Raw genomic sequence first — 22,411 nt, forward strand, 5'->3', positions numbered from 1 at the left:
TGTGCCCGGCCAGGCATGGCTCAGCGGTTGAGCATTGACCTAGGAGCCAGCAGATTGCAGTTCAATTCCTGGTCAGGGCACATGCCCAGGTTGCAGGCTTGTTCCCCAGCAGGAGGTGTGCAGGAGGCAGCCGATCAATAACTCTCTCATCATTGATGTTTCTATCTCTCTCTTCCTCTCCCTTCCTCCCTCTGAAATCAATAAAGATATTAAAAAAAAAAAATAAGTGCTAAATGATAATTACAACCCTTTGGACAGTGCCCAAAGGACCCGAGTTAAGATGTCAGAATGACTTTCCCCTGGTTCAGGTTACATGCTGTCTATTGTAGGCATCAACATGACTGACTGCAGTCTTTGCCACCAAAGGGGAAAGGCTGAGCTTCTCACCCCTTTGCCTTGCAGACCACATACCACAGTTCTCCCATCTCTGCCCAAGAAGAGCTCCAGGTGCTCTAAGAACATTCACATCGGTAGCTGTAGATTTTGGTTCCAGGGTCTCAGTGATCCCTTCTGTCATCTTGGAATCATTGCTGGTTTGGGCTTGAGGTTGAGGTTCTGGAGGGTGAGTGGGGGTTCCCCCACAGCTAATGAGGATAAATTTGTTGGGCCCATTGCTGCCACTCTCTTTTCCTTTGGCGGTCAATGCTGTGATGATGCTCTGGATATTGGCATTGTTGGGGATGGCCACCACTTGGGTGTTGGGCATGGTGGGGTGGTTAATAATCTTGATCCCAGCTGGAAACTTGCAAGAGGTGGACTCTGCCACCTCCTTGGAGGCCTGTGCTTGACCAGGCTCTTGCTGGACAGGGGGCCTCTTAGGCTCCTCCTCTGATGCTTCACCTGGGGCATTTTGAACAGGAAGAGGCAACCTCCGTCTTTTGAGAATCAGTGGCCGATGGGGGCTGGTTTTCATTATGAATCTGTGTTTTCACTCTCCATTGAGAATCACAAGCATGGACCCTGGAAAATGCAAGGAGAAGCAGAATGTCAAAGATCTGTGAGGAGGAGGTGGAGGTTTTGTTAGAGGTGTTCCTCCTCCTATGACCAGGAGCGTGAGCCCACAGGCCCAAGTGAATGCTCCCTGGGCCTTTGTAAAGACCTCAGAAAATAAGGAGATGAGTTCCACTGACGAAAGAAAGCTAAAACTGAAGCAAATAGAAGCAATTCAAATGGGAAAAATTGGATTGGGTTGAACATAGGTCAACACAGCCAAAGGTTTTCTGGAAGCTTGAGAATGTTTGGCTATAGAAACAAGCAAGGAACTTACAAAAATGTAGATGTGTCTATTATTATCTACTAGAATTCAGATCCCCTGCAATGACGGTAGGGACAGGAATACTGGGATAGGAGGACATTTGGTAACTCTGATCTATAATCCATTCCAGGATAGAGCCTTTAAATTTTTATATTAAAAAATAAATAAATAAATAAATTTTTATATTATCTTAGTTTATAAATAAAAGGATCAGTGCCAGTAGACTCAAGGGAGGAAAGCAACTGTACCATTGCACTATTTCCACACCACTGAAGAAACCATCCCCAGTTCACTAGACCACAGATAATAGGGAAGCTGCTCACTTCAAGGCCCAGGGTAAAGTTGAGCAGATTATGCACTGCATAACAGGAAGGGGTGCCATTCATTTCACACGCTAGTATACTTGCATTGATTTTTTTTAAAAAAGTACATTTTGTCCTGGCCAATGTGGCTCAGTTGGTTGGAATGTTGTCCTGTGCACAGGAAGGGTTGTAGGCTTGATTCCCCATTAGGGCACATACCCAGGTTTTGCGTTTGATTCCCGGTTGGGGTCTGTACAGGAAAGCAACCAATCGATATTTCTCCCTCCCCCATCCTCTCTCTAAAAATCAATAGAAACATATCCTTGGGTGAGGATTTTAAAAAAATTAATGCTTTTTAAAAAAATGTACATTTTTCTTTCACAATTCGCAAAATATTTACCTGGTGACATTCTAGTACTTGCAGGTGCTTATCCACATTTTAATTTTCTAAGCATGTTACTGTACTTTTTTATCCTCACCTCAGGACATTTTTTCCATTGCTTTTCAGAGAGAGTGGAGAGAGAGGGAGAAACATCAATGTGAGGGAGACACATCAATTGGTTGCCTTCCACAGGTGCCCCGACCCTGACAGGGGCCGGGAATCGAGCCTGCAACCCAGGTACGTGCCCATGGCCAGAACTGAACCCGGTACCCTTCAGTCCTCGGGCCAACGCTCTAACCACTGAGCAAAACTGGCTAGGGCAAAGCATGTTACTGTATTAATTTCTTTTCCAGAACTATTAAAATGGGCTGTCATGCCCTGGCCAGTATGGCTCTGTTGGTTGGGCACTGTCCCGTGCATGGAAAGGTTGCTGGTTTGATTCTGGTCAGGGCAATTTTGCTCTCTCTGTCCCTCTCCCTTCCTCTAAAAAAAAAAAGAAAATTCAATAAAAATATTTATAAATAAGTAAATAAAATGTGCTGTCATCAATATGCTAAGGTAGTTTTGTAATGTTAAAAATATAATTTATCTTTTTAAAAATTTGTGTTTTGTTGATTTTAATAGATATATAGAACACTCTGCCATTATGCAAAATTATGTAATCTTATTTTGAGGCACTTTGACAAAAGAATGGGCTACCTCTTTTTTAGGACATCTGATATTGCCCAAAAAATGATTGTCACACTCCTGACATTTGTCATCTGCCCTCTCCACTCTGCCTCCTCTCTTTCCTTTATATCTAGGTTTCCTCTACCTTCAAATCTCAGTTTACTTCTACCTCCTATCTCATCAAACCTCTCTCCCTCCCCCATCAATCAGTAGATAACTATTATCACCCCCCACTCCTCAAAGATACCTTCTAAGGCTTAATTTTCCCTTCTGCTCTCTGACCAGCCTCTTCTTATCATTGCCAATACTTTATTTAGCCCAGGAGCCTTCCAGAGTGGCTCTTCTGACCCACCCCCATCCTGACCAGGGAAATCTTGCAGGGTTCTCAAGAACCAGGAGAAGGGTCCCTTAAGAGGCTAGAGCGGAGGGAGTGTGGTGTAATGGTGAGAGCACCTGGGCACAGGAGTGTGTGGGTAGGTTTATCTTTGACTTAATGCAAAGTCGGCTCAATCTTCATCCCAGCCACACTCTGCCTAGGAAAGTAGGCCCTCCCAGCCCTCCCAAGGCTGCGGGCAGGGTGCAGGGAAGGCCGAGGGGTGCTTTGAGAAAGAAATGAGGTCAGGCCAGGGGGTTGGATGCAGAAAAAAATTTGCACCCTCGCTCAGACCTCCTTCCTGAGTGGCCCCAAACCTCCACGCTTGTCCCGCGCCCCCTCACCGCGGCACCCGAAACCTTGCTCCCTGCCGGCGCCAAGACCGGGCCTCGGCCTCCATTCCTCGGCTTCCGCTCACCTCCCTGCAGTCGCCGTCGCTGCCGGGCCGTGGCTCCTCGGGCGGGCTCCGGGCTCCTCCAACCTGACGCCGAGCCAGGGTGCTGGCCGGGGACTCGCGCCAGGCCTGCCGGATCCCCGGCGCTGCGAGAGGGGTGGGGAATCCCGGGGGATCCCGGGAGGGGAGGGGGTCCCGGGCCGGGGGCCGGGGGTGGGGTCGGGCACCGGAGCTTTCAGTTTGTTCCGCTGTTTAAAATTGGCGCCGGCGGAGCGTTGCGGTCACGTGACGGAGCGTCGCCAATCGGCGCCGGCCCTTGTCTCCGCGTTCGGGGCTGGAACGCGGCGGCGGCGGCTGGGACGGCAGCGGCTCGGACGCCTCCCGGCGGGTAAGGCGGCTGGGCCGGCTCGTGGGAGGGAGCGGCCGTGGTCGGCTGGGGGGCGCCGGCGGGCTCCGGCGGTGCCTGGCCGGCGGGGGCCCGGGGCGGGGGCGGCGCCCGGGGCGGCTGCCTAGGCCGCTCTCCCCGGCTCAGCCCCTCGCTTCCCTAATCGCCCCAGGGGCCCTCCTCCCCGCCTCCCTGGGGCTCGTCCTATCTTTAAGAAGTCTACCCTGGTTGATTTCCTTACTGGGGAAGCGTGTAAACCAGGTACCAGCAACCAACGATCGACTGGTTCCCCCGACCGTATTGAGAGTCTCTGAGGGCAGCATATAATCTTACTGGTTTTCAACATCTTTAAAAAAAATTACACACCATAGGTCCTACCTCAGCGCCAGATCTTCAAATACTGATCTGTCTCGTCCACCACTACCCCTCAAAGCCAATCTTTTATATATAATAAAGTACTGTTAACTTATCCAACAAATTTTCTTGAGCACCTACTATGTGCCAGGCCCTGCTAGGTTACAATGGCGGAGGAGGTGTGAGTTCAGGGTCTAGTGGGAGGAAAGGGAGCACAGATGTTTTTGAAGAATCAGATAAGTTCATGGGAAGTTACAGCTGTGAAGTGATAAAGTAGAGGTCAGTGATAACTTTGAGTATCTATAATAAGGAGATCTTGCCTTTGGTAGGTCAGGAAAGGCTTTTCTGGTGAAGCTTGGTGAGATCTGATGTCTTTATGCAAAGAAGGGAGGGAAACCCTCAGTCAAAGCAAAGGGAGTAAGGTGTGAAAGGCTGAATAGCGTGGTGTGAGCTGAAGCTAGAACCAGAGGAAGTGGGACCATAGTCATAACTGAGGAGTTGGTCCTTATCCAAAACTCAAAAATTTTAGGCAGAAGTGAGTCAAAATCAGATGTGCATTTAAAATATATATATCTTTATTGATTTCTGAGAGAGGGAGAGAGAGTTAGAAACATCAGTGATAAGAGAGAGTCATTGATGGGCTGCCTCCTGCATTCCCCTTACTGGGGATCCAGCCGGAAACCTGGGCTTGTGCCCTGACAGGGAATTGAACCCTAGATGTCCTGGATCACAGGTCATGCTCAACCGCTGGGCTATGCTGGCCGGGCCAGATGTGCATTTTTGAAAGGTCTCTGCAGGGAGTGCCAGAGTGGATTAGGGTAGACCAGTTAGGCTATTGCAATGATCCGTGCCATAATTGTTGGAACTTGAAAGATGGTGGGGAGAGAGGGGGAGAGACACACAGAGGGGAGAAAGGGATATATTTAAAAGGTATTGCGTCAGAGGAGAAGAGGAAATACCAAGATTTCTGGTTGCATAATTGGATTAATGATGATACCATTCCCTGAGCAAGATAATCACTTTTGTGGCGGGGGGATGCGGGGGAAATGATCATGAATTCGGTTTCAAACATGTTAAGTTTGAAATGCATTAGAGACATGTAGTTGCTCTTAAATAGGCAGCAGGATATATGGGTCCTGATGGTGGAGAATTCTAAGCTGAATATATAAATACTTAAGTCTTTATAACCACATTTAGGTGGTTATTGAAATGAGCAGATGATTGCCTAAAAAAGGTGTAGAGAGTGAGGAAGGCTCCAAAGCACAACCAAAGGGAAAGACCTTAGAAAGCAAAAGGGACTTGACCTCTATTTACAGAAGAAAGAAGGAGGATGGATGCAGATATATGTAGGTTTGCATGATTTCTGGAAAATGTATTTCCTTTGATGTCTCCTGTATTCTTTATCAAGTAGGAAATAGGTCACTTGTTGAGAGAGGAGAGTTCTAAAGTTTTAAGGAAGTGGAAAAATTTTAATTTTTGCGGAAAATGAGTTGATATATAAACATAGTAGGATTGCTGCACAACGGAGTGTCCGTTTGAGGCTGGTTAATTTCAACACTTCTCATTGTAACCATTGCTACCAGTGTCATCTCTCCACTGGACTCCTGCAGTATAGCCTTCTAACTGGGTTCCTGCTTCCTTCTCACCCTCTCTCCCAACCCACCTTTTCTCACAAAGTGTCTCAAGTTATTTTTTAAAAGTATAAATCAGCCTTGGCGAGGTAGTTCAGTTGGTTAGAGTGTCTTCCCCATATGCCAAGGTTGCGAGTTCAGTCCCCGGTCAGGGAACATAGAAGAATCAACAATGAATGCATAAATAAGTGGAACAACAAGTTGATGTTTCTTCCCCCAACCCCCCCTTTTAAATCAATCAATAAAAAAAAAGTATAAATTAGATTATGTCACTTCCCTGTCCAGAACCTTTCAGTAGCTTCCTATCACATTAGGAATAATTAAGTCCAGAGTCCTTAACCTTGCTTATAAAACCCCCCTTTAAAAAAAAAAAAAAATGTTTTTATTGATTTCAGAGAGAGAGGAAGGGAAAGGGAGAGAGACATGGAAACGTCAGTGATGAGAGAGTCAGTGATTGGCTGCCTCCTGCATGGCCCCTACTGGGGATCAATCCCACAACCTGGGCTGGGAATCAAACTGTGACCTCCTGGTTCATAGGTAAATGCTCAACCACTGAGCAACACTGGCCAGGCTGACCTTACTGTTTCTTGAAAGAGTCAGACACAGTCCCACCTTGTGGTCTATGCACTTATTATTCTCGAAGCCTGGACTATTCTTTGTTCACATCTTTTTCTTTTTCTTTTTTTCTTGCAGTAAAGCAAGCAGGAATTTATTAGCCGCAGCAAAAACACATTCAGATGGGACACTTATTAAAGCTGGGGACAGTTTTAATAAGGAAGGGCTTAGCACAGAAGCAACAGGAGAGCCTAGGCTGGGCTGCTTTGGCTCACTGGGAAGTCAGAGAAAAAGGGGCCTTTCGAGACAGGTTCAGGGGATAAGTCCTGGGACGAGCTGCTGCTTCCCATTGCTCCTCTGGTCACAAGTCTCATGGGGTCCCCTAGAGTTTAGGAGATGCGTTCCTGTGGGGAAGAAGGAGGGGGCGTGCTCCCCAGAGAGGGAATGAGCACTGCTCATATCTTTCTGTTGTTTGCTTGTTCTTTCTTCATTCAGGTCTTTGCTCAATTATCACTTTTTCAGATAGGCTTCCCCTGACAGCTCTAAAATAGCACTCAGCGTAATCCCTTATCCTGTTTGAGTTTCTCCTCCCTTCTTTTCACTTCCAACTAGGTTGTAAGTGCCATAGTGCAGGGATTTAATTTTGTTCTCTCGTATGTATTTCCAGCACCTGGAACAGTATTTAGCACACAGTAGGCACTCAGTAAATATCTGTTGAATAAATGAACAAATAGGTGTATTGATTACCTGTGTTGTCCCTAGAAATGTTAGTTTCTTGAGGGTAGAGACTTGCTCCCTCTCTTTTCTTTACCTGTATCTCCACTGCCTAGTGACGTAAGTCAGAGTATGTTATTTTGTTGTTGACTGAAAGAACGAATCATGAATGTATAGTGGAACAAATCTGCCCTGTTGTGTGATGCTCTAGGTCTAGGATGCTCAGCTGCACCTCCCACTTACCTCTCTACCTATTTCGTTTGAACTTCTGTTCCACTATTACATTGATGAAGCTCGTATTAAAACTGATCTGGTTACCAGATTCAGTGGATACTTTCTCAGACTCTTGATTACTTTCTGGGTCCTGTTGACCCTGCCTCTGTCTCCATATTCCCATCTCCACTGACAACCCAGGTTCAGGCGTCATCATTTTTCATTTATGTAACACAGTACCCTCTTAAAACTGGTCCTCCTACTTTCAGGATACTTGTTTACTCTTTTTAGATTGTTGCCTGATCTGTCTAAAAGACAAAAAGCAAACAAAAAACAATTATGACATTTATGAGATGATTGAAAATTTGAACATTTCTGAACATTTGGTAATATTAATGGAAATGATATAATGACTGGGAATATCATATTCAAATAATACAGGGGCAGGGGATGTGGTTAGGTGTGTGAGGTTCAGGATTGGCCATGGGTTGATGCTTGTTGGAGCTGAGTGATGGTTACATGGGGCTCATTATATTATTTAGTCTCCTTTTGTGATTGTTCAAAATTATCTGGGGTGAAAAGTTTAAAAAATCCAAGTGTGATAATATCTTCTTGCTTGCAGTGACCACTTAGGCTAAAATCCAAACTCATATGGTACACTTGGTTTTTCTTTCTTTTGCTTTTTCCTTTCATTAATTTTACAGAGAAAGGAAGGGGGAGAAAGAGAGAGAAAGAGAGAGAGAGAGAAACATCGATTGGTTGCCTCTCATACACACCCGCCTGGGGACATGAACCCGCAACCTGGGCACGTGCCTTGACTGGGAACTTAACCGGAGACCTTTCAGTGCATAGGATGATGCGCAGACAACAAGCCACACTGGCCAGGAACACCAGGTTTTTCTTAACCCTCACACCATGTCCAGCCTCAGTTCTTGCCATTCATCTTTTCATACCCAGCGTCCAGCTACATGGGGTCTGTGATTCCCTGAATTTACATGCTCCTTCATGTCTTTGTGCTTTATATGTGCTGATCCTCAGCCTGGAGTGCCCTCCCTGCTTTTTTGGCTTTTCCTTACCCTTCAGGTGTCACCCTCTCTAGAAAGCCTCCCCTGGCGTGAGTGGAAGCATTGTTCCCATTATTGTAATTGTCTCTCCCACTGTTGGACTCTTAGCTCTTTGAAACAGGGACAGTCTGACCTCTGAGTCCCTACAAGTGCTTGGCACTCAATAAATGATTTTGCATTTTTAAATCCCAACACCCAGCATGGCACTTAACCCATGCTCAATAAATGTGCATTGAACAAATGTTGAATGTGAACTACTGTTTTAACTTGATGGTGTAGGTTAGGAAGCAGTACTCCACACAGCTTTTGGTAGGAATGGTAAGTTGATAGTATAAGTGGCTGCCAGAGTCTGAGGAAGAGCTTTTGTTTCTTCTCTGCAGGCATGGGTTGGAATTGGAGCCTCTCCCCTTACCTGACTACACCCAGCACCATGTGGTTACTAACTGCTCTTCATTCACCTATTGATGCCTCCCAGAAAAAAACGCGGCCAAACATCCAGGAAAGCCCAGCTGCTATTCCACCATCAACCACTGGAGGGCCCCAAACACCGCTATGGATCACCACAGCTTCCCATCACCCACACTAGACAGGTGCCCAGCAAGCCCATTGACCAGGACACCATCACTTCCTGGGTAGGCCATGGGATTCTTACTTGGACTTCTACTCTGTTAGGCTTCTCAGAATACTGATTCTGTTGTCCCTTAAACCAGGGCCTCCAGAGAATAAGATTCATGGGGGCAAGGACAGGAGGCAATATACTCTGTCTTTCGTCAGCCATCTCTTCTGGTATATCTTCTTTTCTAATTTCAAACTGAACTTAGAAAAGTTCAACTTGGGGTGGTTAGAATTGGAGTCTTACCCCCACATCCCTCTGAAAGAGTTTAGTATAAAAGTTTCACTACCCAGTAGTTGGGTGAGAAAGCCAGATAAATGGCAGAACTAGTAAAAAGGGAGATTTTTTCCTGAGCTTCATGGAAGAGGTATTTAGCTAAGTAATCTGTTTACTATTTAATAGATTGAACCTCAAAAAACCCCCACAGAAGTGGCCTGTGTCATATTTTGACAGCTTAAAAGCTCTGGGAAGAGAATAAAGTTACTGTATGTCTGGGAAGTAGCATAGTAAAAGGATCAGATAAAAGCATAAAATCTTCTTAGGAGTGCTTAATATATATAAATTGTTCGGGATTGCTTAGAAGAACTGTAATATTTGCTCTATAGTTATAGAAGAAACTGAAATGTTAAAATCCTGTGGATGAGAAGTGGACATTTACTGAGAACTCATTACATGCCAGATCCTGTGCTACTTGTTTCCATCCAAGATCTCACTCCCAATTCAGCCATTCATTCTTTTTTTTTCTTTTTCTTGGAACACTTCACACATTTGCGTGTCACCCTTGTGCAGGGGCCGTGCTTATCTTCTCTGTATCATTCCAGTTTTAGTATATGTGCTGCCAAAGCAAGCACCAGCCATTCATTCTTTACCGGGGCCTTTGTGCAGGCATTCTGCTAGGTGCTGGGATCAATGGTGAATAAAACTGCTGCTCTCTGCCTTTAAAGTATAAAGATAGTTAAACAAGTTGCAGCTGTATAGTGTGATAAAGAAAAAGAGGCATTGTCCCCTTTCTTACGTGAGGAAACTGAAAGCCAGAGAGATTGAATAGATTGCCCAAAGCTCATATCCCTTTCTATTAATATCCTATTAGACAGGTATTTTTGTTTTGTGTCCCTTACAATAGTGGGTCCCATTTAGGATTCTAGTCTCTGGTCATTGGATATAGTTTCCTCCCTTTGGTATGTGGCTGTCCTCACCTTTTTAAAAAAAATAATTTTCTAATTTTTAAATATAATTTATTTTTAGAGCAGTTTTAGGTTCACAGCAAAATTGAGTGGAAAGCGCAGATTTCCCATATGCCCCCTGTCCCCACACAAGTGCAGCCTTCCATCCCTCCTTTTTCTTCCATGTCCCACCCCTGTCATATTTCCATCTTGAGTTGTTGGGTGGGGAGCTCACTTTTTTTTTCTTCTCATCTTTAGGTATCACCTCAGTTTGATACAACAGCAGAAAGCTGGTTCCCAGCCAACAGGAAAGGGAAACATCATCACCAAGGCCAGGCAAGACATTCAAGTCGAAAATCTACCACCTCCAAGTTTCCACATCTAACATTTCAGAGTCCACAGTCTTCCAGTTCAGCCACGCTCGGAAGCCCCTTAATCCAAGAGTGCCCCAATCATTCAGAAAAGGACGTTTCCCAAAGAACCTTAGTTCCAATGCTCAGTCCCCCAAGCGGTGGGGAACTGTCAGCATATGTATTTCAGAACTTACCTTATATGTTCATTGCACCTGATATCCAGACCCCAGAGTCATCTGAGAAGCGGGTGCTCGTTCCCCTAGATCAGAGGGCAAACAGCCTGCCAAGCTGCTCCCTTCACACTAGTACTCCTGAGAGCCCAGAGCCTGGGCCTGTTTTGGTTAAAGACACTCCTGAGGAGAAGTACGGCGTAAAGGTCACGTGGAGGAGACGACGGCACCTGTTTACTTACCTCAGGGAGAGAGGGAAGCTGAGCAAAAGCCAGTTCCTTGTGAAAAACTGACTGGATTTCTCAGACATCAGTAATCTCAAGAAATTGATTGCTGGTGTTCATAGAGTTGCTAAAGTTACTTCTCTGGCTCACAGAAGAGTTCATCAATAGAATAAAATGGAAATAAGACCAATAACATCAATAGGAAAAGGTATTTTTACCAGAGCCTGGAGTCATAAGGGAATTTAGTTCCCAGATTTGCTTTTTAAAGTATCATAAACAGTTTTTAGTGTCATAAACAGTTCACTTTATATTTTTTCTTGTATTAACTGTTTAAAATTTTAAAATATCTTGTAACTATTTAAAACATGTGTAAATAAATGGTTGCAGAAAGTTTTTAGAGAACCCTGCTTCTGACTGCCAATAATGCAGCAACACTGCCTCCTCCACTAAAGGTCTTTCTTAATTGTTTGCTTTAACCACTACTCATTAATCCTTTAATCACCTCATTCAAACTAATTCATTCCACATTTTTGAGTACTAACTCTGTCGGGCTCAATGGCAGCTTCCTCTATGACCCAATGGATGGGAAAAAAAATCAAAGCAAACTCTGTGACTATAGTTGAGCTGCTACTTGTGCAACCTTGGGTATTCTGCTGAAGGGCAAGATGAAGAAAGGGCAGCAAGCTCTGTTTTAGTGGCTACTATAGAATAGGGGAGATAAAGGGGACATGGGTAAGTTACTTAGGTTTGCTGTTTTGATTTTTTTATTTCCAACCAAAGAAACCTGTAAATATTAAAGTGACAAAATGATTTCTTGGAGTAATTGTTTAAAATGTATGTAAATAGCCCTGCTCGGTGTGGCTCAGTTGGTTGGGCGTAGTCCGTGCACTGAAAGGTCACGGGTCCAATTCCCAATCAGGGCACATGCCTGGGTTTTGGGCTCAAACCCTGGTAGGGGGCTTGCAGGAGACAGATGATAATCAATGTTTCCCTCTCACGTTGATGATTCTCTCTCTCAAAGTCAATAAAAAAATATATTTTAAAAAGGAGTAACTTGTTTAAAATGTATGTAAATAGCCCTGGCCAGGTGGCTCAGTTGGTTGGAACATCATCCCATACAGCAAAAATTTGCGGATTTGATTCCCAGTGAGGGCACAGGTTGTGGGTACCTAGGATTCAGGTTTGAGCCCCAGTTGAGGCAAGTACAGGAGGCAACCAATTGTTTCTCTCCCTTTGTCTCTAAAATCAATCCTCACCTGAGGATTTTTAAAAAAGTATGTAAAATAAATGTGGGAACTTTTCAGAAAATATTACTACTTATTGTAATTAATACAGAACTGCTCAGTCAGCAAAATATCTACATTGTCCTTTCACCAGTACAAACAGCATCTCATTCAACTCCATTCACTCAGCTTTAAGAACCTACTCTGTGTCAGATCCAGGCTGAGCCAGACAAACAAGGATTATTCTGTTTATTTTATAGATGGGAATTTGAAGCACAGATAATGAACTATTTTCAGGGTCACAGTGAGTGTAGGCTGAGTCAGCCAGTGCAATGCTCTGCTCTCCTAGCTTGTGCCAAGTTCTAGGCTAATTAGAAATGCAAAACCAATGTGGAAACAACTTTGACCTTGGAATGCTATAAACTAAACTCAATGTGTCATAACTTTTGCCGGGATGTTTTTGTAGGAACTATAATGTAAGTTGGTGGTGAGACAGGAAGTGATGGTTGGAGACAAGATTTATTGGCAACGGGAGTACAGATTTAGATAGAGGATTTCCTTAAGGTATTTGGATGTTTGAAGATGGTCCACGGGCTGTAGAGAGAGTGGTAAAGATTCTTTAGAGTCTGTAGAGCTGGTCTAGGAATGCTCCGGGGAGGCTGAAGGTGCTCTGTGCTGTTTGAGCGCGAGAGCAGATGCACTTCATTGGGAATAACTGCTGGAAGAGGCTACTAGTGCGGTTGCCAGGAAGTCTCCGCTGTCAGGGAAGGGTCGGCTGTGAGGGAGCCGGCAGAGGTCTGTAAATTCTAATATTACAGACCTCGGGAAGCGCTCCGCGTGGTCTCTGTACACACCGTGGGGGCGCGGAGAGACCGCTCCGCTTGCGGGGGCTGGACCGCCCCTCTGACCGACTCGCTTCCCAGCTGCTGCGAGCGAGCACCGCCGCTGGAGGCTCATCCTCTGCTCCTGCGGGCACAGTGGTCCAGGCGCCCAGCCCTGACGCGTCACGCTCGCTCGGGCGCAGGCGCCTCTAACTCCGAGTTCCTCCGCCCCTTAGAAACCCTCCCGCAACGCCGGGCACGGCAAGGGCCAATGAGGGAGAAGCGGCTGGTCCGTAGGCCAATAGGCGGTGGCGACAGTGAGGGGTGCGGTTGCCAGGGGGCGGGACCCGGCGGCGCGCCAGACTTGCCACCCTAGCAGCGGAGTCGGGAATCTGGGCGGTTCTGGCTACCCTCTGAGCTGCGGGAATGGAGGCGTCGCGCTGCCGACTCGGACCCCGCGGGGACAGGTCAGAGAGGAGCGGTGTCTCGTCTCGTCTTCAGCGGGGAAGAGGGCCGGAGCGAGACAGTGCTGTCCCTTCTGGGCGCTCTGAGGAAGAGGGCGGTGGGCTCAGGTCGGGGAGGGAGGGGCTGGTTTGGAGTCCCCTCGCCCCTGCGCGCAGAGGACCCCGTTTTCCCAGGGCGGCGGCTCAGTATCCTGCGTCAGGAGCACTGAAGTCCCTGCTCGGGAAACTCTTGGAGTTTCCGTCGCTAGCTCGTCTTGCCCTCTGAGGGCCTCGCTTTCTCAAAACGCGTTAGCCCGGCGCCGCCCGCACCGCCTCGGGGTGGTGTAACTCGGTGGATGAAGGCTCTCCCTGGGACGTCGACGCGGAAGGTTGCGGGTGGTATTTAATAATTTGCTCTAAAGCCATTGCTTTTGGCCGGCAGTGCTGAATTCTGGAACAGAGTCCGAGGGCTGAAAATGCAACAGTGTTCTTTTGCTTCCATCTGCTTTATAGTAATTATCTCTTGCAAGATTGGCCGTCTTATTTGCAACGTACCATACCCCTTGTTTGTGCTCCTCTTTCTCGGTCTCGTCCCTTTTTCTCCCAATGCCAGAATGAAAACGATCCGAAAATGTCAGCCTGTCAATTTTTGTTTGCCAGGTTAATGAAAAGTTAATGGGGAGCCGCGTGAAGCCGTTGGTTTAAAACTTTGGCATTGTCTGAAGATTTAAATCGTACACACCAACTGTATTCCCCTCTTTTTATTCCATGCCACGGCAAACAAACGTTTGGTGTGTAAGGATTTAGTCTGGTGTTTAGACTAGTAGACATGTAAACAATTCTAAATCACTTAAAAACGTTATCATGAGCCCTGATCCACGGTGGTGTTAAGTGGTTAGCGCTCCCGCCCATGCACCGAGATTCCCAGCCTGGTGGGCACGTGCTGGAGGAAACCAATCGGTGTTTCCCTCCCTCCCTCCCTCCCTGTTTTTCAATAAATCAATGGAAAAAATATCCTCCAGTGAGGATTTAAAAAACTCACAAACAAAAAACCTTGTCACACAGGAGGCACTCATTTTCCTCTTTCATTAGATTTTCTTTTCTTCTTTTGTTCCCCATTAGGTTTTCTTTATGTGATAACTGTGCTCTCTGAAATTTGTTCACTGCACTTTTTTTTTGAGGTCAGGAGAACAATGATCTACATTTACAAGTCTAAATATGGAGGTGCTAGGAGGAGGTAAAGTTAAAATTGAGCGTCTTTGTTGAATTCAGATGGTATTTGTTCAGTTGTAGGCACTCAGTAAATCTTAATTGAATAAATTTAAGGCAGTAAATTTCACAGGTACCAGATGTTTGATATGACTCATGATTTTTTTTTTTTGGAAAAAATGGAATTGACTTTGAAATTGAGAATGGTTAATTTATTGGATCTGAAGTTTAAAAGGATAATTTTAAACTTCTCCCCTCTTTTTCTTCACAAAGAAACCAGCTCTTTAATTTAGAAATTGACATCAAAGGGGAATATGTGAGTTACCAAATGTTTCTCCTGCCCTAGGTAATATTAGTGCAGCCTCTATTACTGTTTAACTCATTTGTTGTTGAGAGGGAGTGGAATGTCTCTTGCTTTTTTGGCTCCAGGTTGTGTGTTTAATGTTTTTCATGAAATACATGGATAGAGTTTTTGGCATTAATACCTTTCAATGTGAAGTATAATATTTGACTTCTAATTTTCCCATGATTTTTTTCTTCTTTGAATTATGTGTTTTACTATGAGGCAGATTTCCTTTCAACAAAGTAGAAACATTATTAAAAATAAACTTCGAATATTTTTCCTATGTCTGAAATATTTAGTGAAAATTGGAGATGGAATTTGAAACAATACTCTGAGGACCTTTGATGATGCTAGGCATTTGATATTTTAGATTCCCTAGAGATGACAGCGATTGGCTGGTGCTATAATTTGAGCTCTCTGGCCTTTTGTTCCTGATCAAGAATTGAAGGTGTGGTGAGAGAGACTTTTCAGGGTGATGTGACCTTGTGACCCAGAGTTGATTAAGAAAATCTTTGTGGTATATCTATATGCCATGATTTCTCTTTAGAAACATGAGCAGTAGTAGTGGCTGGAGGTTATAGCTTGGCCAGGATGTTATCCTTTCATATTCTCCCTTTTTTAAATGTTTCATCAAATCAACTAATTGTTGGCAGGCTTACCCAGTGTTTAAAAATACTTAGATTAACTAATACATGACTGGCAAATATCAAAAGGTACAGCCTTATAATGTCTAATGTGTATGTATGTATTTCTCCAACCATGAAGGCTACATGCAGACCTAGAAAGGAAAGAATAACCCCTGTAATAAATTTCCTTTCTTCCAAGACCCTTCTGTCTCAGCAGACAGACTCAGGCGTTTTTGGAATAGTTTTCACTTCTGGCTTCTTGCTCCTTCCTATGGAAACTCTGTTGTTCCCCTGCATTTGTGCCCATTTAAAGAAAAGGTGTTTTTTTCTTACCAAGAGGGAAAGAATTGCTCAGAGGAGGAGTGGTAGCTGCCTTGTTTCTTTGTCTTTGAGGGTTTTTTAGGACTCGAAAGGGCCTTGATAATCCCCTTAATTCTCCTGTTCGAGAGTAGTTCCACAGTGGAACTAAAGCTTCTTTGAAACTCGAATTTCCTGCCACCTGCTTTTGCTTTATTTCTTCTGAGTCAACTCACTAGAAACAAGTTCTTTATACTAGTAACTCTATTCTGTCTCCTCAGACATCCTTACTGTTAGTAACAGTGAAAGCTTCAACTTTTTCCTGGCCTGGTTAGGCTTAAATTCACTTTGCCTAATGGATATGCTGTCTTTATTCACACACTACTTGGTATGACTCTTGATAATGGGATTGTCATCTCTGTCCCTTTGCCTTAGAACTTCTGTGAAAACATCCATGATGAGCACTATGTCACGAGTCTTGGGACCTCTGGGGGACCACAGTTCTGAAAAGGATTACAGCAATACTTTTATTTTGTGTAAGATGGCACTTGCTGTTTTACCACATGGCATTGTGGTAAGGGGAAATGCTGGAAGCTTCTACTGGGTTCCTGAATTCCAGTCCAGCCTTTTCTCTCTCTAGCAGTGTGATCTTGAGCAGCTCATCTCCTTCTTTGGCTTCAGTTTTCTCTCCTGGAAAATGAGGGCTTCTTTAGATTCTCTCAGTGATTTATAATGAATTAATAAAATAACAAATATGTATATTTGAGCTGCATGTGGTTCAAATTTCAAAAGATACAAAATGATATTAAGTGAAGATTATGTCTTTTTTCATTGTCTCCATGTCACCTAGTTCATTCATTGGTAAGTTTGTTAGGGGGCCTTCCAAAAATATTCTATGGGTTAAATAATCCTTTCTAGACTTAATATTAGATGATTTTTGAGTTTTAGGGTGGGATGTAATAGCCTAAACTCTGATATCTACTTTCATCCTGGGCAAGATCTATTTTTTGAATATGAACTATAGCTGCTGCAAGTTTAAATTATTTCCGATGATAATTAATGTCGAGAAACTAGGCCTGTAAGAAGAGAGCAAGAGCTATTTTACAGACAGGCTTCTGGAAAAGTAAATTGCTCTATTTAGCTTTTCAGGAAGAAACTTTAATAAATCTATAGTTTGCCTTTAATTTTAGGTTTTTAGAATGAAACAAGTTTTTATTTTTTTTATTTCATGCTCTTGACCAGAATCAAACCCAAGACCCTTCAGTCCTCAGGCCAACACTCTAACCACTGAGCCAAACCGTCCAGGGCTAGAATGAAACAAGTTTGGTAGAGGATTGACTTGTTTCCCTACTGAAACCTAGTGTAATTTTGTTGTGACGATTAGTTATGTCTGTCATACAAGGTAGAGGCAAAGCAGAGAGGAGTGTTTTGACTGAGTAATGTTCATGATCTGTGTTTGTAAAAAGGGGAGATCTGTCCACATAAAATGATCAACAGTAATGGCTTACATTTGTGTATCCTTTGCGGCATTCCTAGTGCTTTTACATATTTCATCTTTTTAGCTTCTTAACTCTGAAGAGAGAAGGGATGGTGTTATCTTTATTTTATAAATGGGGAAATTAAGGCCCAGAAAAGGTGTGATATATCTAAGGTCACATGATAAGTAAATGGTGTAGTCAAAAGTAAAATTGAGCTTTTGACTTCTAACCTCCTCTTTTCTTTTTTCTCACGTATTATCAAAATATCTAACCCAGATATTTTGGATGCCATTTGTGCATGTATATGATAACCGATACTGGCTGCATTCTAATCATTTTTAGGGAGAGCAGTGAAGAAAGACATTTTAGTGAAATATAAATGCCTATTAATTTCATCCAGTGGGAAGGGAGTGGAAATATTTATTTGGTGTTTTTAGGCAAAGGAATGGACTTTCATCTTTACACAAAAAAGAGAAGGGAAATAATAGCATGCCTGAAGAGAGAAAGTGTAACCCCTGAGTAAAGGAGAATCAGGCAAAAGGTGGAATGAACTTAGATTTTGAGTAATGTCCCTTTTTAAATCTTTGCAGAATGAATAGATACTTTTAACTTCTGGATTAAATCATACATTTTAAATAACCTTTTTGTTTGGTTCACTTAAAAGAATGCTTTTTGTGTTTGCTATGTGGGACATGCAAAATGAAGAGGGGTTCACTCTAAAGTAATTTTCCTTGCTGCTTTCTTTGGGGCTAAATGAATGATCTAATCAGTCTTGTCAGTTGCCAGTTTTTCTTCTCATTGCCTCTCTTCCCCCAAGCAATTCTCTCTTCTTTCTGATTGTCTTTACTAAATGGGCCTCTTAGGAAATGGATATTCATTCCCTGACTTCAGTTCCAGATTGTGGAGTCATTCAAGTAGAAGACAGATGAGCCTAGAATACTAACATTTTTCTTCAGATGAGGAAGGATGGATTTAAAAGGAGTCTTTTTTGGCAGTTCTAATTTGATCTTTGTGTGCATTTCCCCAGAAGCAATGTTTTGTTCCAGCCAGATGTGTTTTAAATGTTTCATGTAGGATTTGGACAAGGTGAATCTATTTGTCAACTTAGAAACAGTTACTTTATTAATGGCTATTGCCCCAATGGACACAATGAAATCGAATGACTCTTTTTCAGTATATATTCTGTAATCAACTCCTCCTGAGGGCTTCTTCAAAATCCATTTTACTACCTAAAAATACTAGATGCCTGGCCAGAGTGGCTCAGTTGGTTGAGCGTCATCCTGTGCACCAAAAGGCTGCCAGTTCGGTCCCTGGTTGGGGCACATACGGAAGCCAACTGATCACTGTTTCTGTCACATAGATGTCTCTCTTTCTCTCCCTCTCTCTCCTTCCCTTCTCTCTCCCTCTCTCCCTTCCTGCCTCTCTCTCCGCCTCCCTCTCTCTCCCTCTCTCTTTCTCCCTCCCTCCCACCTTGAGTGAGGATTAAAAAATAATAATAGCCCTAGCTGGTTGCTCAGTGGTTAGAGCATTGGCCTGTAGACTGAAGGGTCCCAGGTTCGATTCCCGCCAAGGGCACGTACCTCTGTTGCAGGCTCGATCCCAGGCCCCAGTCAGAGTGCATGCGGAAGGCAACCAATTGATGTGTTTCTCTCACATTGATGTTTCTCTCCCCCCGCCCAAAAAGCAATGGAAAAAATATCCTCAGGTGAGGATTAAAAATATATATATAATAAAATAAGAATAAATAAAAATAAAAATACCAGATGAACTGACTTTTTTACGGAAAAGATTCTTGTTAGACATATTGAAATGCCATGAAAATGAAATTCCACACTCTCTGCTGACCATTTGAATATATGTGGTCAGTGGTGCAGTTTAGCATGCTGAGGTGATGAGTGAGACTTGTGATTGAATTCTAGGTCTTTTACTGATCAGCTATGTGACCTTCAGCAAATAGCTTCATCTTTGAGTTTCAGGTACCTCTGTAAAATGGGACTGTAGGTTTCTTGTGAGAATTAGATGAAATAATACGTAAAGTATTTTTTATGTTTTTATCTTTATTGATTTCAGAGAGAGGAAAGGAGAGGGAGAGAGAGAGATAGAAACATCAATGATGAGTGTCATTGATGGGCTGCTCCTGCACGTCCCCAACTGGGGATCGAGCCCGCAACCCGGGCATGTGCCCTGACCGGGAATCGAACCGCAATTGCTTGGATCCTAGGTCGACGCTCAACCACTGAGCTACGCCCAGCTGGGCAATATGTAAAGTATTTAATGTAGTTCCTGGCACACAGTAGTCATTCACTAAATGGAGCTGAATTGCAACATGAAAACATTTTAAGTGTATAATTCAGTAGTTCTTAGCAAATTTGCAAAGTTTTGCAACTATTACCAAAATCTGATCTTAGAACATTACCGTTACCCACCCCTCGAAAACAAACCTGCCCATTTACAGTTGTTCAATCTACCCCCTTTCCTACTCCTAGCCCAAGGCAACCACTAATCTGCTTTAGGCTTCTATAGATTTGCCTCTTCTGGACATTTTATGTAAGTGGAATGATGATGCGTGATATTTTTGTGACTGGCTTCTTTGACTTAGCAAAATGTTTTTGAGGTTTATTCATGTTATGTGTTGCATATATCAGTACTTCATTCCTTTTTATTGCTGAATAGTAGTCTTTCTTGTATGGCTATACCATGTTTTGTTTATCCATTCATTACTTTAAAACAAAGTCTTTATTGATTTCAGAAAGAGAAAGGGGGGGGGTAGAGAGAGAGAGAAGCATCAGTGATGAGAGGGCCATTGATTGGCTACTTCCCGCACGCCCCCTACTGTGGATCAAGCCTGAAACCCGGGGCATGTGCCCTGACCAGTGACCTCCTGAATCATAGGTCAATGCTCAACTGCTGAGCCACGCTGGCCGGGCTATCCATTCATTACTTGATGGGCATTTGAGTTGTTTCTACACTTTTTGGCTCTTGTGAATAATGCTGCTGTGAGCGTTAGTGTCCAAGTCTTTGTGTAGACATATATTTTCTTTTTTTTTTTTTTTTAATATGTCTATTGATTTCAGAGAGAGGAAAGGAAAGAGAGAAACATCAATCATGAGAGAAAGTCATTGATTGGCCGCCTCCTGCACGGCCCCTGCTGGGGGTTGAGCCCACAACCTGGGCATGTGCCCTGACCGGGAATCGAACCTCCATCTCCTGGATCATAGATTGATGCTCAGTTGCTGAGCCTCACTAGCCGGGCTATATTTTCATTTCTGTTGCATACCCAATTGGAGTTTTTGGTCACATGGTAACTCCACATTTTACAATTTGGGGAACTGTCAGACTTTTCCAAAATGGCTGCAATGTTTTATGTTCCCACCAGCAATATATTAGGGTTCCAATTTCTCTGTATCCTCACCAACACTTGTTGTCTATATTCTTTTTAAAATTAAGTTTATTGGGGTGACATTGGTTAATAACATTATATAAGTTTCAAGGTTACAGTTATTTAATGCGCCACCTGTGTATTAGATTGTGTGCTCATCCCCCGAGGTCTGATCTCCCTCTGTCACCATACGTCTGACCCCTGCCCTCATCACCCTCCCCTCCCCCCCGTAACCGCCCTTTTGTTGCCTGTGCCCATGAGTGAGTGGGTTTGTTTGCTCATTTGCTGCTTTCTGTTTTATACCCCACATATGAGTGAAATCATATGATTCTTGTCGTCTTCCATTTGACTTATTTTGCTTAGAATGATGCTCTCAAGAGCAGCATTTCGTCCTTTCCTGCGGCTGAGTATTCCACTGTGTGCATGTAACACACCTTCTTTATCCGGTCATCTGCGGAAGGACGCTCTCGATGTCTTGGCCACCATGTATAATACTGCAGTGAACATAGGGGGTGCATATATTTTTATGAATAAATGTTTTCAGAAATTTCAGGTAGCTACTCAAAAGGAGGGTTGCTGGGTCATATGGTAACCCTATTCTTACTTTTTGAGGAACCTCCAATAATGTTTTCCATAGTGGCTGTACCAGTTTACATTCCCACTAGAAGTGAGGGTTCCTTTATATTCACAACCTCTCCAACACTTGTTATTTCTTGTCTTCTTCCTAACAGGCATCCTAACAGGTGTGAGGTGGTATCTTATTGTGGTTGATTTGCATTTCCCTTATAGCTAGTGAAGTTGAGCATCTTTTCACATATCTCTTGGCCATTTGTATGTTTTCTTGGGAAGTGTCTGTTCAGGTCCTCTGCTCATTTTTTTTTTTTTCTTCTGTAATTATATTTATTTGTTGTGGGTTTTTTTAAATAGGATTGTTTGTATTTTTGTTGTTGAGTTATATGAGTTCTTTTTATATTTTGGATATTGGCCCCTTATAGGTATTGTTTGCATATATGTCCTCCCATTTGGTTGGTTACTTTTTTGTTTTGTTGGTGGTTTCTTTTGCTCTGCAGAAGCTTTTTAGTTTAATGTAGTCCCATTCATTTATTTTTGCTTTTACTTCCCTTTCCTTTGGGGTCAAGTTCATAAAATCCTTTCTGAGACCAAGGTCCATAACTTTAGTACGTATGTTTTCTTCTATGTATTTTATTGTTCCATGTCTTATATTTAGGTCTTTGATCCATTTTGAGTTAATTTTTGTGTATGGTGTCAAGTAGCAGTCTAGTTTCATTCTTTGCATGTGACTTTGCAATTTTCCCAGCACCATTTATTGAAGAGGCTTTCTTTCCTCCATAGTATGTTTTCGGCTCTTTTGTTGAAAATTAGTTGCCCATATACATGTGGGTTTATTTCTGGGCTCTCAGTTCTTTTCCATTGGTCTGTGTGTCTGTTTTTCTGACAATACCATACTGTTTGAATTATTGTAGGTTTTGTTTTTTTAATCCTCACCTGAGGACATTTTTTCCATTGCTTCTCAGAGAGACTGGAAGGGGGAGAGAGAGAGGAAAAAAACATCGATCTGAGAGAGACACATCGTTTGGTTGCCTCCTGCATGTACCCCGAATGGGGCCGGGGATCGAGCCTGCAACCGAGGCATGTACCCAGAATCGAACCCGAGACCCTTCAGCCACCGAGCCAAACCGACTAGGGCGGATTATTGTAGTTTTGTACTTTAATTTGAAGTTGGGGAGTGTGATACCTCTGGCATTGTTCTTTTTTCT

The 22,411-nt window shown here is 43.5% G+C and overlaps 3 protein-coding genes and 1 non-coding gene across 6 annotated transcripts in view; 2 read left to right on the forward strand and 2 right to left on the reverse strand.

Moving 5' to 3' along the window:
• Positions 1-22,411, reverse strand: part of FOXM1 (forkhead box M1) — a 114,034-nt gene that overhangs the window by 9,177 nt on the left and 82,446 nt on the right. Inside the window, exons 1-2 of one of the 3 annotated variants that reach the window (XM_087814479.1) lie at positions 3,400-3,445; positions 412-960 (exon numbers count right to left, since the gene is read on the reverse strand). In XM_087814479.1, coding sequence (XP_087670605.1) covers positions 412-913 — 502 coding nt within the window. In that variant the 5' untranslated portion in view covers positions 914-960; positions 3,400-3,445. Of the gene's footprint in view, positions 1-411; positions 961-3,399; positions 3,446-22,411 lie in introns of those variants that run through there. The other 2 variants (XM_016215228.2, XM_087814478.1) reach the window with 2 other exon arrangements.
• Positions 3,734-11,851, forward strand: RHNO1 (RAD9-HUS1-RAD1 interacting nuclear orphan 1). Its single transcript, XM_087813862.1, has 3 exons — positions 3,734-3,763; positions 8,672-8,923; positions 10,326-11,851. The coding sequence occupies exons 2-3, from the start codon at positions 8,756-8,758 to the stop codon at positions 10,881-10,883; spliced, it is 726 nt and encodes a 241-aa protein (XP_087669988.1). The 5' UTR covers positions 3,734-3,763; positions 8,672-8,755; the 3' UTR covers positions 10,884-11,851.
• LOC148093776 (U6 spliceosomal RNA) lies at positions 9,649-9,755 on the reverse strand. Its single transcript, XR_015714188.1, has one exon. It is a non-coding gene; the product is annotated as a U6 spliceosomal RNA (small nuclear RNA).
• Positions 13,258-22,411, forward strand: part of TULP3 (TUB like protein 3) — a 79,324-nt gene continuing 70,170 nt past the window's right edge. Inside the window, exon 1 of the mRNA XM_016215229.2 lies at positions 13,258-13,325. Coding sequence (XP_016070715.2) covers positions 13,285-13,325 — 41 coding nt within the window. The 5' untranslated portion in view covers positions 13,258-13,284. The remainder of the gene's footprint in view (positions 13,326-22,411) is intronic.

The sequence above is a fragment of the Miniopterus natalensis genome, chromosome 2 (genome assembly GCF_054644295.1).
Source record: "Miniopterus natalensis isolate mMinNat1 chromosome 2, mMinNat1.hap1, whole genome shotgun sequence".
NCBI lineage: Eukaryota > Metazoa > Chordata > Mammalia > Chiroptera > Miniopteridae > Miniopterus > Miniopterus natalensis.

Bases quoted from the DNA above. Each gene is read 5' to 3' on its own strand.
- RHNO1 (XM_087813862.1), top strand. From the start codon at position 8,756: ATGCCTCCCAGAAAAAAACGCGGCCAAACATCCAGGAAAGCCCAGCTG. The intron at 8,924-10,325 runs GTAGGCCATGGG...TCTCATCTTTAG, and splicing joins AGGACACCATCACTTCCTGG to GTATCACCTCAGTTTGATAC.